Source organism: Rhineura floridana, chromosome 1 (genome assembly GCF_030035675.1).
Source record: "Rhineura floridana isolate rRhiFlo1 chromosome 1, rRhiFlo1.hap2, whole genome shotgun sequence".
Taxonomy (NCBI): Eukaryota; Metazoa; Chordata; class Lepidosauria; order Squamata; family Rhineuridae; genus Rhineura; species Rhineura floridana.
In genome coordinates this window covers 36280220-36298069 of record NC_084480.1, presented here as the reverse complement: position 1 = coordinate 36298069, position 17850 = coordinate 36280220, and the positions used below count along the sequence as shown (strand labels likewise).

Sequence of the window (17850 nt, the reverse complement as noted above, 5' to 3'; positions counted from 1 at the left end):
TCACTGGTAGGAGCAGCCTTGGTTTATGGGCTATCTGAAACAGCATTTGGTAGATCTGACAGCTGTAATGAAATATGACTTCTTTACTGCTGCTATCCTTGCAGCATGGTCCTTGAAAAAGATTCTTGCCATAATTGGTTGATTTTAGCACGAGGTGAGTGCCAATTGCTCCCAGGACACTCCTACCTACTCTTTGATTATGCATCATAGCTTCTACAGGGAGTTTGGGTGGGCTGTGCCTAATAGGTAGTATATAAATAATTTTATAACTGACTACATGAAATGTATTTTGCCAGTGTTGAAATAATTCCACTGGCTTTCTGTGTGTTTTACAGCATAATTCAAAGTGCAGGTTTCCAACATTTTAACCCTTTATGGCAGGGGTGGGGAACTACCCTAATGTCATAACAGCATTTGTGATTGGCACCTGTCAAAGTCCAAAAAAGGGCACTGTAATACTGACCAGCAGTTATAACAACCTCCTTTGAACTAACTTTTAGCTCCAGTCAGCTGATTGGTGCTGGGAATGCACCTTCAAAGGGACTTGGTATAATCTGTGATCAGAGGTTACTGGGATCCCCTTTGAAGTTCATTTGGAGAATGTTTGTTTGAGTTTAAACTGTTGCTTCCAAACAGAGCATTTTCCTCTCTTCTGCTCTGTTTGGAGTACTAAGGCCACTTTCACAAAGTGTATTTATTCTACTTTAAACAGTCATGGCTTCCCCCAAAGTATCCTGGGAAGTGTTGTTTGTGAATGGTGCTGAGTGTTGTTAGGAGACCCTTATTCCTCTCACAGAGCTACATTTGTTAGAGTGGTTTAACAGTCAGTCCCTTTTCCCCTGTGCTCTGGGGGGGGTGTAGGCAGCTGACACCCACTCTGTATGGTCAGCTTGGCCATGTTTATTTATTTATTTATTTGATTCAATTTCTATACCGCCCATAGCAAGCTGTCTGGGCGGTGCACATCAAGTAAAAACACAGCAAATACAATTTAAAACAACCTGGTCATCAGATTACAATTTAACTGTCTGTTAGAACATTAAGTACAAAATACTAAAATATTAAAAATGTTAAAAAATGTTAAACATGTTAAAATGCCTGGGCAAAGAGGAAGGTTTTCACCTGGCGCCGAAAGGATAGTATTGTAGGCGCCAGGCGAACCTCGTCAGGAAGGGTGTTCCAAAGTTCGGGGGCCACCACTGAGAAGGCCCTCTATCTTGTAATCGCCTTCCGGGCGTCTCCATAAGTAGGCACCCGGAGGAGGGCCTTCGCTGTTGAGTGCAGTGTACGGGTAGGTTCATATCGGGAGAGACGTTTCATCATGTATTGTGGGCCCGTGCCGTGTAAGGCTTTATAGGTTAAAACCAGCACTTTGAATCGGGCCCAGAAACATATAGGCAGCCAGTGCAAGCGGGCCAGAATTGGTGTTATGTGCTCTGACCGCTTGGTCCCAGATATTAATCTGGCCGCTGCATTCTGCACGAGCTGCAGTTTCCGAACCGTCTTCAAGGGCAGCCCCACGTATAGTGCATTGCAATAGTCCAATTTCGAGGTTACCAGAGCATGAACAACTGAAGTAAGATGTTCCCTGTCCAGATATGGGCGTAGCTGGGCCACCAGCCTAAGTTGGTAAAAAGCACTCCGTGCCACCGAGGCCACCTGCGCCTCAAGTGACAAGGACGGGTCCAAAAGGACTCCCAAGCTGCGCACCTGCTCCTTCAGGGGCAGTGTAACCTCATCCAGAACAGGTCGAACATCCATCATCTGGTCAGGGGATCCATTCACTAACAGCATCTCAGTCGTGTCTGGATTGAGCTTCAATTTGTTCGCTCTCATCCAGTCCATTATCGCGGCCAAGCATCGGTTTAGCACCTTGACGGCCTCACCTGAAGAAGATGAAAAGGAGAAGTAGAGCTGCGTATCATCAGCGTACTGATGCGAATACACTCCAAAACTCCTGATGACAGCATCCAGCGGCTTCATATAGATGTTAAAGAGCATGGGGGACAGAACTGATCCCTGCGGAACTCCATATTGGAGCGCCCAGGGCGTCGAGTAGTGCTCCCCAAGCACTACTTTCTGGAGACGACCTGCTAGATAGGAGCGGAACCACTGCCAAGCAGTACCTCCGACTCCCAAATCCGCAAGCCTCTCCAGAAGGATACCATGGTCGATGGTATCAAAAGCCGCTGAGAGATCAAGGAGAATCAACAGGGTTACACTCCCTCTGTCTTTCTCCCGACAAAGGTCATCATACAGGGCAACCAAGGCCGTCTCCGTTCCAAAACCGGGCCGGAAACCCGATTGAAATGGATCCAGATAATAGGTCTCATCCAAGAGAGCCTGGAGCTGGGATGCAACCACCCTTTCCAGAACCTTGCCCAGGAATGGCACATTTGCTACCGGCCTGTAGTTATTCAAATTTTCAGGGTCCAGGGAAGATTTCTTCAAAAGTGGTCTCACCACCGCCGCCTTAAGACAGTTCGGGACCACCCCCTCACATAGAGAGGCATTAATCACTTCCCTGGCCCAGCCGGCAGTGCCATCCCTGCTAGCTTTTATTAGCCAAGAGGGGCAAGGATCTAATACAGAGGTGGTTGCACACACCTGTCCATGCACCTTGTCCACGTCCTCAAGCTGCACCGATTGAAACTCATCCAACAAAACATGACCAGACTGTGCTCTGGAGACCTCATTTGGTTCAATTGCTGTAACATTAGAGTCTAAGTCCTGACAGATGCAAGAGATTTTATTCTGGAAGTGCTTGGCAAATTCGTTGCAGCGTGCTTTAGAAGGTTCAACCACGTCCTTAGGGGACGTGTAAATTTAGTGTAAAAGCCCCTTGACAGTTTGAAAAAGCTCCGCCGGACAAGAGATAGAAGATTGAATAGAGGCAGTGATGTGTTGTTTCTTTGCTGCCTGCACTGCCCCAAAATACGTCTTATTATAGGCACTCACCAATGCAGAGTTGCATTCGTCAGGAGTCCGCCTCCATCTGCACTCAAGCCATCTCCTATATTGTTTCATCGCCCTCAGCTCCGGAGTATACCATGGAGCTGTATGAGCTCTACAAAGGAGAGGGCGCACAGGAGCGATCATGTCAGCTGCCTGGGTCATTTCCGCATTCCACAGATCGACCAGGGTGTCGACATGAGCGCCAGCCTTATCAGCCGGAAAACTCCCCAGAGCTTTTTGAAAACCATCAGGATCCAGCAGCCTCCGGGGGCGGACCATCTTAATAGGTCCTCCACCCTTGAAGAGGGGGAAAGTTGTTGTGAGTCTAAACCTCAACAAGCAGTGATCTGTCCATGACAAAGGAGCTGATGTAAGGCTCCCTATATACAGATCACTATCATCATGACCCGTAGCAAAAATCAGGTCCAGAGTATGTCCTGCCACATGGGTTGGGCCGCTGGTATATTGGGACAGCCCCATGGTCATCATGGAAACCATGAAGTCCTGATAAGATGGTCTCGGCATGAATGTTGACATCACCCAGTACCAATAGTCTAGGGGATCTCAACAAAACCTCCGAGACCACCTCCGTCAGCTCAGTCAGGGAGTCTGTTAGGCAGCGGGGTGGGCGGTACACTAACAGAATCCCTAATCTGTCCCTCTGGCCCAACTCAAGATGCAGACACTCAAGGCCAGTAGTTACATGGACGTGGTGCTTGAAGATGGGGATAGAATTCCTATAAACCACAGCACCCCCCCTCCCCGGCCCTCAGATCTACCGTGATGCTGTACTGAGTATCCCGGTGGGCACAGCTGAGAGAGACCAACTCCTCCCTGCTCACCCACCCAGGTCTCAGTTATGCATGCCAGATCGGCTGCCTCATCCACAATTAAATCATGGATGAGGGCGGTCTTATTATGTACCGATCTGGCATTAAAAAGCAGCATCCGGAGATCAGAGAGCTGGCTGATAGGGCGTCCCGCATACCTGTGGATGTGTGGAAGACCGGAACACAGCACAGCCGTCAATTGCCTGGGCCGCGTTCCCCTCACCTGGCCTGTCTTCCACACAACGTGATATCTCCCTCTACCCGTCACTACGCCTATTGGGGCCCCCACAAATTCTTCCTGACTGTGATTCCTCTTTCCCAGGCACATAATATAAAAACATCACCACACACAACATACACCATATATTAAACACACTCACCACATACACACCCACAATCCAACAGACAAAGACAACCAAAAAAACCACCTGAGAGCATCTTTTCACTAAAAAAACCAACCTTTCACAGGTAAGACCAATGGTCCTTTCAGAGGGACAAAAAGTGTGTTGTGTACCTGAATATTAGAGTTCAAATTAATTTGAATCCATATATTAAAACAATGAAACACCTTGTGGCTAATTGAGTACTTTGTTTTTTTCCTAGTAAAACCTCTGCCTCCACACAATCTGTCCCTCAACTCAGGAAAATTTCCCAGAGCCCTGAAGCTGTCATGGGAAAACCAATTTAATGAACCACCATTGGAGCTGAAATTTGAAATTCGATACAAGATAATTGGCAGTATAGGCTGGATCAAGGTAATCTTACATCCATTATTTGTCAACAATTTTCGATGACATGTTCCTTTAGGCCAATTATACTTTTGCTGTATGTATCCAAAGAGCTGTGACAGGTGCACTTTATCTACAAGAATTTTTTTTTTTAAATAACAGAAACTGAAAAGATTTCTGCCTGTTTAAGGAAACCATCCATAAAATACGAAGTATAAAATCATTGTTATGAAATGTGAAACAGAAATTGAAATAATCACTATTATCTATGAATAGCTCAGCAGGAAATCAACAGTTTAGGAAGCTTGTGGTTACACTGGCTGCCCATTAGCTATTTAGCTAAGTTCAGTGTGCTGGTTTGGTGTCTAACGCCCTATACAGCTTGGGACCAGAATACCTGAAAGATCGGCATACCCCTTATAAACCCAGTCAGTCACTGCACTCTCCTGGTGAGGGCCTCCTGCTGATACCATCTTATACCACACAACATACAAAGCAAGCCTTTAGTGTTGTGGCACCTCCCCTTTGGAATTCCCTCCCCTTAAATATTATACAAGTGGTGTCTTTTCGGTGCCTTGAAAACCTTCCTCTTTCAACAAGCCTTCTGAGTAGAAATCTTATCCCAGTTTACCTCTCTGTTAGAATTGTTTTTAAATGTGTTTTTAGTGTTTTATTGCCTGTTTGCTGCTCTGGACTGCATTTGGGAGGAAGGGTGGGATATACATTTAATTAATTAATTAGGCTAAGGGATCAACAGGCTGCTGTCAGGATGGGCAAAACATTTTGCTAGATAACATAGTGTTAAGCTTCTATAGTCAATAGCCTCCACCCCCTGCCCCATTTTGCTGATTGGAAGGCTTTGCACGTTTTAGATGGAGTTTTGTTCTAGTACTATTTTTATTCCATGTGACCTACTCTGCCAGTGCACCAAACTTTTAATACTTTGTTGCAACCACTCTTTCTGAACTTAAACTCACTTCTGTGTACCCCCAATCATGCATCAATTATGCATATAGTTGCCTGTATACAACTTGTTGTTGTTTGAGTATCCGTCCCTGGGGTAATTTTCCCGCTCAGAAGTTAAAAGAATAAAGCAGGATATAACTGAACTTTTCCTAAAGCTGTTCAAAAGGAAAATTAAGAACAAAGCAGGAGCTGTTTCTGCAATTCCCTCTTATTAGAATGAGGGGAAGATAAAGGTGCAGGTACCCCTAAAAATCTAATGTGGATCAGTAAGGATCGAGTCCCAAGGGATGTTTATTTTGCTTGGGTCTTTTATGGTGAAGGTTCTATCTGCCTAAGGATCCTGTCTCTACCTGGAACTTTATGCCTGCCCCACATGTACTGCAATACACATTTATTTGTGTGCTTGCTTCACATTTTAAAAGACAATAAGCTTAGGATTCTTGTTTGAGACCTTGGAGACTAAGGAGCCCTGGTTGCTGACAGAATTAATGGAATCTGTGAACTTGGCGGAAACCTAGGCAGCTGAATGAATCTGGGGCTGAGCCAACATACTAGCCAGCCATATTCCATGGGTTTTGAGAATTGGGGGCAGAATGAAAACTCTGCAAAGACTACATTAATCTTCAGTAGGTGGCAAATTTCAATCTGTTTATTTTATGAGGTGGCAGAGGGTTTTCTTTAACAACAACAAAATCTTGTCATCACTCCAACCATGTTCCTGTATAGAATGCCCCTGGGAACAATGCCACAACTTGACAGGGCTTGCTGTTTATTTGTTTTAAAATGGAGAATGGGAGAGAACCCTTTGCTGCCTTGTAAAGTAAGATGATAGCTCTTTTTGAAATTTGCCTGCCCCACCACCAAAATAACCGTATATCCCACACACACATTTGCAGGGAGAAGGAGTAATACTCAGCCCAATTCGAATTGAAACATAATGTACTTTATGATACTATAGCTGGGGAGGGCAGCTATGAGAGAACTAGAAAAGTTCCTCAAATGCAAAGATGTATCACTGAACACTAAAGTCGGGATCATTCAGACCATGGTATTCCTGATCTCTGTGTATGGATGTGAAAGTTGGACAGTGAAAAAGACGGATAAGAGAAAAATCAACTCATTCAAAATGTGGTGTTGGAGGAGAGCTTTGTGCATACCATGGACTACGAAAAAGACAAATAATTGGGTGATAGAACAAATTAAACCAGAACTGTCACGAGAAGCTAAAATTATGAAACTGAGGTTAACATACTTTGGACACATCATCAGAAGACATGATTCACTAGAAAAGCCAATAATGCTGGGAAAAACAGAAGGGAGTAGAAAATGAAGAAGGCCAAACAAGAGATGGATTGATTCCATCAAGGAAGCCTCTGACCTGAACTTACAAGATCTGAACAGGGTAGTTCATGACAGATGCTCTTGGAGGTCACTGATTCATAGAGCTGCCATAAGTTGTAATTGACTTGAAGGCACAAAGCAACAATAACATGATACTATTTGCCCCCACATCCAAGAAGAAGACACAGAGACGAGGCATTGGATTAAATGTTATATTTATTAAAATATAACAGTATTGAAATAAGGTTTGAGTATCTCCAATTAGAACTTATGGGCAGGTGAGGAACTCAACTACTTCTGGTTGGGAAGACTCTTCCCAGTCCCCTGGGCATACCATCCAGCTCATAGCTGTGACCCACCAAGCATGGCTGTGGAATAACTCCCTCCTTGCTGTGTGAGCCTTGGGCATGGATCTCCCATGCGCACCCTGGCCCTGCTGTACTCGCGTTCACCCTGATGCGTATGACAGTCCACCAAGTGGCATCCCCCAGTTCACCCCAGACTATTGAAAAAAGTGTTGTAACATAAAAATCATTTAAAACTCAGGTAGTTCTACAGTTATTTTCTCTCAATTGATAAGACATTGCCTAGTTTCATAAGCTTTCTTATATTTTGGAGAAGGGAAGAAAGTGGTGGGGAAATAATGACAAGATAATAGTTTTGAATGTCAAGTCTATATCACATTTCATATTTTATGCAGACAAGAGGCACATTCAAACCAAACATCTGGATTTGCTATGCTGATCTTGAGAGTGCTGCAAAACTCAATATAGATATCTCTATCTGCCTCTGTGCCTTGTTCATTCAATAGCAGCGCTTCTTGAAGACCAGTTTTTGTTTTGATAGGTTCCTCCTGAAGACACAGCATCACAAAGAGCTTCCTTCACTATTCAGGAACTCAGGCCATATACAAAGTATATGTTTCAAGCACGTTGTGCACTTCATTGGGAAAATTATTGGAGTGACTGGAGTAAAGAAGCAGTTGGGTTCACAAGTGAAGACAGTAAGTCGTAGTAAAAAGTAACTTTTTCTAGTTTGCTCAAAGTTGTCAAGTGTGTGTTTAATTTCTACAATATAAATTTATTGATTGATTGATTTGATTTATATCCCACCCTTCCTCCCAGCAGGAGCCCATTATAATGATAATGCAATCTGTTATTTGAATCATAAAGAACAAATAATAATATTTGCAAACTTATTCTGCTGCTCATTTATCTATAAAGTTCCTAGTAAAGTATGTGGTTCAACATTATCTTGTACTTTATTACGCTAACAGATGATGATAAAGCTCTTTTTTTCAACAAATTGATTGTTAAGTTGCCTTGTTAAGTTGTCTTATCCTGACCAGATTTGTCAGTTTTACAATCTGAAGTACATGTCATCCAGTGTTAGGAAATATTTTATTTCCTAGGCCCCAAGAGTTGTCAAGAGTTGTCAAGAAACGCTACATTATTGCCAGAGCTAGTGCCGCAATGAATCATGGAACTTAGAGAGGGTGGGGGAGATAAGACTCCAAGTTTCGTTTTCCTCTTGTGAGAAATAACACCCAGAGGCGCCTGTAAGACTAACATCTTGGTAAAAGAGATAAAGTGTATCCCCTCTGATTGTTGCTATTTCTCTCTGTCTTGCTTCACTATACACATCCTGCACATTGTAGCTAATTCAGCACAAAGCGAGAAGTATTCTCAAAATACCTTATTAGAATTGTATCTATAAGATTTACATCACACTGCTGAGTGAGTAGCTTTCACAGGCATACTAGCAACATCTTTATCTCTTTTTGTGTCAATCTAGTTCTTTCCCTCGCCTTTTCTTGGTTCTTATCTCAAAATAAGTTTTCTTAGATTGACAAGTGTATGAATTCTTTATCAATCTCTCGCTTTTTAGAATTATAAGAAATGTAACAAGGATAAACAGATGCGCTTGCTTATCTCTGTAATACTGTATTCCCTTTGTTATGATTTTAATAATATTATACTTTGTTTTGCTTATGAAACTTATATAAGGGTGTTTTCAATTAATAAACGGTGCTCTCTTCTCTGTCAGACTGCTGTCTGTGCAGTTTAGAGACCCCTCTTGATCAAGTAGTATTGTGTGTCTGCTTTATGTTTGGTATCTGGCTGAGCCTCTGAAACAGGTAAATTGAATTGTCAAACTCACCCTCCTATTCAGGGCTGAGAGTTAGCTCGCCCTTTCTGGGAAGGGGAGGGAGCTTAGATTTGGACCCAACACCAGTATTGGAGGGTTGGGAGTTGTCCAGTTATAGCATATTACCATATGGCCAGCTGTTAACATCACCAGCTCTCTGTCTTCTGATAGAACCAAATCTTAGACATAATCAATTAAAATATTGGGTTCATTGACAGAGGAAATCGCAGGATATATCCTATTTCATGGATTACCAATGGCTAGCAAGATTTTAAACTTTTGACAAGAGCAAAATGGCTCTTGATTTGAACCCCTGTGAACACACTTAAGCCTTAAAGGGGTTAAGTACCAACAAAAAAATCAAATTAAAAAGTTCTTTTAAACTGATACTGACAGTTTGATTTGGAACGTATTTTCAAAGTTATTTCCATAGGTTCATTGACATTTCAAACCTCAAATCTTGTTCCCATTTGGATTTATATTTATTACACAATCAAAATCAGATGCTATATGTTTACTCAAAAGATTCTGCATCTGAAATGTCATTGAATTTTTCACATTCTGTTTTATCTCTAATAGAACCATCTTTTGTAACCAAGCAATTGGTTATATTTCTTAGTTGTAAATATTGAAAGAAATGCAAATGTGCTTATTGTATTTTCTTGGAAATTACATTGCATGTGTTTACGTTTATTATTTCTTTGTCAAAATTGCTACGATACCATAAAGTGTTTTTAAAATTTGAATATTAAATTGCCAAAGAGCAATTTATCTGTCTAGATAAAATCAAACCTTCAGATGTAAGAGAATTGCAACTTAATAATACCTTTTAATATATAGAAATGCTAATCCCCCCTGTTCTTTTGCTTGTTGCAATTCTTGAATTTTTTCCCCTTCCCAAATAAAATTGGTCAGTTTCTGCCATCTTACAATTGTTTGTGGGAGAACCTGTAAAGGTAAACTAAGAGAAAAAAATGATATTGAGAGCAAAACTGTTGTCTTCATTGTAGCAATTCTCCTCATCCAATATATTTTTAGTAGCACCTAGCAGTTTAAACCCTTGTACCTTTTGCTTTACTCTGTTATGAGTATATTCATCTAAATCATGTAACCCTCACAGAATCCAGACACCCTAATTATTTAATTGGGAATTCCTTCCACGGGATTTTAGACTATTTTGGTATTTTGTTAATTAGTAGTAATAGTATTTTAATTTATTACCTGTTCTTCACTCTCAGGTCCCAGGGTGGGTTACAACTGTTTAAAATACATGATGATGATGATTATAATAATTATTATTATTACATACTGCATTTTCCACAAATACATGTGGTCAAAGCGGTTCACACAAACAGTCCAAATTGTCAGCTCTACACTGCGTCAGCAGTGCCGGTGGGGGCTGGAAATTCCTGGGTTGTTGGCAGGGAAGCAAAGTCCTTAGCCGGCAGTCTGGCCGTAAATCTGCCAGGTCTAGGAGGAGGGAACCTGATAAGGGCCAGGCCTGTCCGAAGCGTACTTGCCGAGTCAGAAGTCCAGAAGCAAGGTCAGTAGAGGTCCGGGATCAAGTGCCAAGGGGTCAGTCCAAAAGAGGTTGCAAGGAAACTAGGAATACACGAGCCACGCCTGACGTTACAGTCAGCAACAAGCTGAGGCCAATGTGTGCCTTATAAGGAGCAGGTTTGACAGCAGGTGTGAGCCCTCAGCGTTTGGGCCTTAAGGGGCCAGGCCTGCCTCTCTTCTGCCTGACCTTCTGCTGTCTACGTTCCGCAGGTGAGGGGGGAGTATCCTGTTCACTGTCTGCGCCTGGCTGCAGGGCCTCTACTATATCTGGGGTGCTCTGCAGCTGAGGGGGAGAAGGAGCTGGATTCTCAGGAGTCTCCTCCATGTCTCCTGCTGCTCCTGGGTCTGCTGCTGTTACTCCCGAGTCGTCCTCATCGGAGGAGTCCTCTGACGGGGCCATGACACAAATGCTGTAGCACAACAATATACAATAAAAAGTATAATCACTACAACATAAATAAAAAATATGCTGTATCACTTCAGGTTGTTTTGGGTTACCAGAGATGAGATGCAGACAAGAGATTTGCTTTTAAAGAGTTAAAATTTATTGAGTAACTTACAAGCATACAGCCAAGTATCCCAATAAAAGTGGAACAGTCCCACAGCTCTGCAGTAGCTGGGTCAGACTGAACACCCATACTGGGCACAAGAAACATTTTTATAGTATTGAAGCTAGCATGTGGCATTGGCATGATTACATACGATATTGGCAGGTTTACATACACAAATGATATTTTTTACGCATTGAATATTACAGCATAACACCGATAATTGGTTATTTGACCTTCTCACAGGACATCTTCAAAAGCCAACTAATTGCTAGAAAACTATATGGAAACACCCTGGCACCCATCCTTAACACACCATATGCCGACTATATCTTCACTTCTATATCTGTTAACAAGTAGTTGCTATACTATCTTTCTCTTGACCGTCCTTTGACTCGTCCACCTGGCTGTACTAACAAGCAACTGTTCATTAACTGTCTCTTGACCTTAGGTTTAAGCTAACTATGAAACACCTTGCTAATAACATATTCTTGAATATATGCCTAATTGGGCTCCTTTGATGCCTCTCTAACTAACAAGGTACATTCCCAGCATTATACTGGGCAGGTCATCATGCCCTTTTCCTAGCTTAGGTTTTCAGATGATTATGGGATGCAGGGGCCTAAAAGGGGAATACAAGCCTTCAGGTTTACTTGCAAATACACACTGACTCTATGCTTAAACTAAAGCTGCAATATCTTGCTATAGGCCTCTACTTGCTTGCTGGAAATAACAGACTGGTACAGGGTATACATATGCATCAAAGTATAAATGAGCATAAAGATCAACAATGAAGCTAAAGCAAAATATTTAAAAACTAACCCCCAAAGGGCCAGAAAGTCTTCTGAAAGAAGCTGCATTTAAAGGCTTCCAGGGCTGGAGGATTGGGCAAGGCAGCTGGAAATAGCCCTCCCCTGATGAGAAACTGAGTCTCTCTCCCCTCATTAATTAAAAGCAATTACAATCACAACACTACAAAAAATATCATAGAAAATAGGATGGGTACTGAGAATATACTTTGCTGATTTGTCTATGTTTAAATCAAACCACATCCTTCGTGAGGTTAATTTTGTAGACAGAGACTGCACTAAAGTCTTGGATTAATGTTGGCAACCTCCCATAGAATTTTCAGGATTGTGTATACAGAGAGCTACATCGCTCATATATAAAAAATGTAATCCTGTAGCTCCATAGGTTAGCATTCTTCTATGTAGATGACATCACTTTGGGGGTTTGTAACAGCTTCTGGAATGTACAGATACAGCAGATACTGTCCAGGTAGGATGTCCAGTAGCTGACCTAGCTTGTCACACTGTTTCTCCATTAGTCTTCCTTGAAACCAGCACACTGTGGCTTTTGAAGAAACCATACAACCTCATCTCCTTCCCATGTCCTGGAAACCTCAGTAATCCCTACACATACCTGTCTATACTCAATAATTCCTTGCCATATTTAATTGGACTTGTGCTGCAATATATCTTCTCTCTCTGTCCCTCTAGGCAACAATGGGATTCAAGAGGTGGCTTCTTGATCATGTTGTCATTATCTAACAGTGAATTACTCTGGGAAATTTTTGCTGTATATATTTGCCCCTATAGGAAAGCGATTCCATGGAAAATTTTGGAGTCCACATAAGAACACAGTTGGTATCTGGTTATATAGCTGAGGGATCACTGCAGTAAAGCCCTTCTGAATATAGAGGCTTGAACTTTTTTAACACTATACATATGTATTAAATAAAAATGATCAGTGAGCTAACTAAAACTTGTAAATCTTTGATTTTTTGTTAATCAGAACCATCTAAAGCACCAGATCTGTGGAGGAAGATTAATGTTGCTCGCTCGCCAGAAACCTGGACTCTGGTGCTGACATGGAAGGTAAACAATATCAAATATTTACCATACACTGAATGTCTGATTTCCTGATGTTTTCACTAATATCTGTCTTTTGCACTTAAGAATAATTTCTGTTACATATAAACTCATCATTTTATAACACATAGTACTGGCACAGCAGCTGTCACGTTCTGTTGTAAACACTTTTTTCTAGGGGCAGCTAGAAAAACGCACACATGTAGCTTATGATGTAAAAGGCTCATGCATGCAGTATTTGCTACTTGTCTCTTTTTAAAATACATGGAGAAGAGATTCTAGTGCTTTCTGCAAATAGTACTGGCTTGTATCCTCCACAGAGATGGCACACATGTGTGTTGTACAAAATTAAATGCGGCTGTTAGAATGGATGAGAAGCATCACATTAGGTTAATCTGAGTATTTTGCCCAGGCCAAATGGTAAATATCACGGCTGAGCAGGAATTTGGAACAGGTATCCTGTATAGCTCTGTAGTATAGCACATGCTTTGCATACAAAGGGCCCCAGATGTGATCCCCAGCAATCCAACTATAAAAGGATCTTGGGTAACAAGTATGGAAAAGACTGTGTTTGCCCTTGGTGAGCTGCAGCTAGTTGGAGACAATGGTTAGGGGTTAGATGAACCAAAGGTTCCTGCTGGGAGGAAGGGCAGGATATAAATCAAATAATAAATAAATAAAACTCTGTTTCATGTAGTTTCATATGTTCACACACAAGTTCTTAAATAAAACAAATCTTCTTTTGGACAGGAGTTGGATCCTTCTGAAGCCAATGGAATTATTTTGAAATATAATGTATCTATTTTGGGAAAGCCACCACTTTCTTTTCGACAGGAATTCTACAATTTGAATACCACCCAGCTGACTCTAAATGTACAAAATGGGACATATGAAGCAAAAGTTACGGCATCAAACCAGGCGGGTGACTCTCCTACATCATTTTTGCTTATTCCAGCAACTAACTCAAAAGGTATGTTATTCGACATGGTATCTAGTGTGTCCAGTTTTTTGCCTGTTTCACGCATCATGTTATAAGGGCATGGTTCACATGTCACAATTAAACCATAATTCAAAACAAAGTAGTTCAATGTCAGCACACAGGATTTTAGTGCATGCTTCTGAAAAGTTCTTGCTACACTCCTCCTCTGCTCCTGCTGTGCTATGGACAAAACAAGGTTTGGTTGTCATGTCGTCCAAACCTGGCTCATGGCTTGTTGGAGAGAAGCAAACCTCAGGCCTGGGGTTGGATGACACAACAAGCCAGAGAAGAGGAACAAGAACTTTTTAGTAGCATGCTTCTGCATGCTACTGTGTTTTCTAACTATGGTTTAATATAATGTGCATACCAGGTTCTTAGAGGAGAAAATCTTTCCAATAAATGTTAGATGTTGGAGAATTTAAACCTGTCTTCAGTTTCTGTTCATTTTCAGGCTTTGCATTCAATCTGTCCTTTTTATTTTATTTTTATTTTATTACATTTATAAACCCACCTTTCTTCTGTCATGGAACCCAAGGCAGTGTACATGTGGTTCCAGACCAGTTTATCTTCAGCAGGGTGGTGGCCTTATGTACCTTCAGGCCATATTCTAGGTCTTTATAATTACACTACACTTGTGTTTTGTGGGTTTCTTCAAGGTGACTGCAGGTTTATTCCTCCTCTCGGTACTTTTGCCTATTATAATTGTAGTGGCTACTCATGCCGCTGTTACTGGTATTGCACTAACAGTGTGGTGTTATTAAAGCTTATTTGATGCTTTAATGTTTATTAGATCTTGTCTAAAGTATTTGATTATATGTGGATTAATTAAAAGCACAAGCCTTAATTTTCCCTCTCCAACCTACTCTTCCCCTCTCCCCACACAGTGATTTGGGGATCTTGGCCTTGATGGTGAGGGGTGAGGAGAAAATATAGTGCTGTTCCTTTTTAATCTAACCTCTTTTCTTTTTCTATAAGATCCAGGTGCTCTAAAGGCTAGCTTTGTTTCTTGATTCCAGCAGATATCTAAAAGTTTCTGACTTATTTAGAGCAGTGTAGGCATTAGTAAATGGAAGCAAGTGTGTGATATTTGGCATCTTCATTCTAACTTGGATTCATAGAAAAGCAAACAGACAATACTGAATAACTTCAGTGAAGACAGGCTGACCACTTGTATGTCAGGAGGGGCAGTCCATTCTGCAGATATCCATAGCTGAGGTGAACAAGAAGGGATTATATCTCTGATATCTGTAAGGTTTTCTTTGAAATATGTGGCACCACCTCACAGAAACAGGAAGCAGTACAGATTAAAAACATTTTTTACTTCCTTACTAAGTACTACAATATTTTTTATGACAGGTTCTCACTATGGGTGGTCCTAGGCACTACTTTGCTTTCTTGCTTTCAACCATTGCAGCATAGTAGCTCTTCAGGAGAATGAAAAATTGAATAAACATGCTTCAAAAACAAACAGTTGAATTCTCTTTTTCTGGGTGTCGAAAACTTCCTTGAATTCCAACAGTGATGCTGCTTTGGGCATCTGTTCAGATCTAATTAAAATTTTATTGGAGTGAAATTTAATTACAGCTCCAATAGTTGGATTCTAAGTAAAACAAGCCCATTTAGCTTTTTAATTATTGAAATGTTGAAATCTTTTCAGCTCCTATAGAAATAAAGACACTAACAGGATGGTTTTGGTCATTTCAGCTCCTGTGAAAAACATTACAGCATTTCCTAAATATGGCAAGCTGTGGGTAGAGTGGACAGCTCCTAAAGATGTCAATAAATACATAATTGAATGGTATGAACAGTGTGCCAATTTGACCTGTGCTACTGAATGGCAACTGGAATCTGGAATGAAAAATGGCACATTTTTAAGAGGTAACTCTGAAAAGTAATAGCATATTTACACAAACAGTGTACATATTATACCCTAATGAAGTTTGTTGAGAAATGTGATTTTTAAAAGAAAACATTGTTTTTGGTTTGTTTTTTAAAAGTCTAATTTAGAATAGTTATATAACTGAGTATAAAGGAAATGTAAATAATACGCATGTAATATATATGATATTTTTAGTGAGTCCACAAGCTCCTATCACACCAGGGGTGAATGCCATCTTTAGGGCATTTTCTGTAGATCTGGAGAGATAAATACTGTATAAAAACATACAACATGCCAGTTTATCATAAAGATGGAATCCTTTCCTTTTTTACATTTTGTTTTTAAGTGTGGCCTCCTGGTGGTCATTAACAATCTGAGTCCTTTTTCCTCCAATATACTTTCATTTTTCCGATCTGCAATTTTTTGTTGCTTTGCAGAGAAGTATTGATATTATAATCACTATTTATTCATAAGTCTGCACTGGTATCAATCTTTATTCTGAACTCTGTAATGATTGCCTATTGACATTCCTTTTCAAGTACACTGCAGAGCAGATTAAGGCAGATAATCAAGTCAGTGGTCCCCCCCTGCTGCTTACAATCAACACTTCATTGACATCAGTGAATGAGAATACACATTTGAAGAGCTCACATAGAAAGTAGTTCGATAAAAGTATCACTCACTATCAATGATTTCAAAACAATTTTTTTTAAAAAAAAGAATTGGTAAAAAAAAGAATGAATTGGAAAACAGGTGTGGAGAGTTGCTACTTCAGAATTCTCTCTGCAAAGATAGAGAATATCAGAAATAATAATTAATTCAATTCAATAGTAAATCTGATTATTGCAGAAACAGAGCCCATTGCTAGTTTATCAATCTGTGTGCCTTTCCTTGCCACTGACTGAGCTCTGAGCGCATAGTCCAGAGGTAAGGGGAAATTGCAAGACTCCAAACACACATATGACGCACCTTCAATTTCCTCCCCTTTTGCTAAAAAAAATTGCGTTTTGACTGGATTTTCTACCCTGTTTTCTGATCTCCACCAATCTACCTCCTTCATACATATTCCTAGGTTCCATAGAGATGCAGTAGAGGGTGAAGAGAGTTCCTTGTCAACTCCCCAATCTTTCACTCACCTAAAGTTTACAACCTATTCATCGTTAGGTCTGCTATGTCAAGACAACATTTTGAAGCCTGCAAAGTGTTAGCAGGAGCGACAGTCCACCTCAGTAGCAGTGCCTGCACTAGGAATACCTGCACTAGCAATAGCCAAGACAGAAGTATATTTATTTTCTCCTCAGGGCTGCAGTTTTCCAGTATGCTTAGAAAGCTGTCTTGCACTGCATTTACTAGATAGTTTTATAGATTATCATGGGGACTGCTATACTGTTCCCACCCAGACTGAGCTGGACAGACAGACACCAGTAAGTGTAATGGGGCTGTGTTGGGAAACACTTTCCCTCAAACTCCCCTCCTTTTTTCTTTTTTAAACTTCTTAGAATAGGTGTAAAACATACTGGAGGAAAAACAGCATGCTGCTGCTAGTGGTAGTGAGTGCTGGTAGACTATGGTACGAGTTTGGAAATGCGACATTGAGAGAACCTGGCCGTCTTTTAATGGTTTCAGAACAATATTTGATAGGATTGTTTAAACTTAAGAATAAAGCAATGCTATTTGATTATAGAAAGTAACTGATTTTGAAAGGTAGATGTGTATGCAACTCATTTGTCATAAAATAACGTACTTCAAAATGTAATTTGCTTTGTGAAACCTGTATTTGGTCGCAATTTGGAAGAAATAGTTTACTGCGAGGATCAACTATATGGCGATTGTTTTCCTCTTAAAGAATTACTGTGAACCAGTATAAGATGTGTGAATAATTCATGCTATCACTGTGTGCCTCTAAAGCCTACATACCACCCCTGCATGACATCTCCTTTGTACATTTCAGTGGATGAACGTGAAGCACTCACATGATCACCATGATATTCAAAGGGGATTTTATAGAGCTGCGTGCAGGCTCTATACATGTGTTACAGCTTGGC

General features: G+C 40.9%; 1 protein-coding gene across 1 annotated transcript in view; it reads left to right on the top strand.

Annotated features, from left to right (window-relative positions):
* Window positions 1-17850, top strand: part of IL6ST (interleukin 6 cytokine family signal transducer) — a 64367-nt gene that overhangs the window by 32503 nt on the left and 14014 nt on the right. The window contains exons 6-10 of the mRNA XM_061618217.1: window positions 4389-4540; window positions 7667-7823; window positions 12871-12953; window positions 13698-13917; window positions 15631-15804. Coding sequence (XP_061474201.1) covers window positions 4389-4540; window positions 7667-7823; window positions 12871-12953; window positions 13698-13917; window positions 15631-15804 — 786 coding nt within the window. The remainder of the gene's footprint in view (window positions 1-4388; window positions 4541-7666; window positions 7824-12870; window positions 12954-13697; window positions 13918-15630; window positions 15805-17850) is intronic.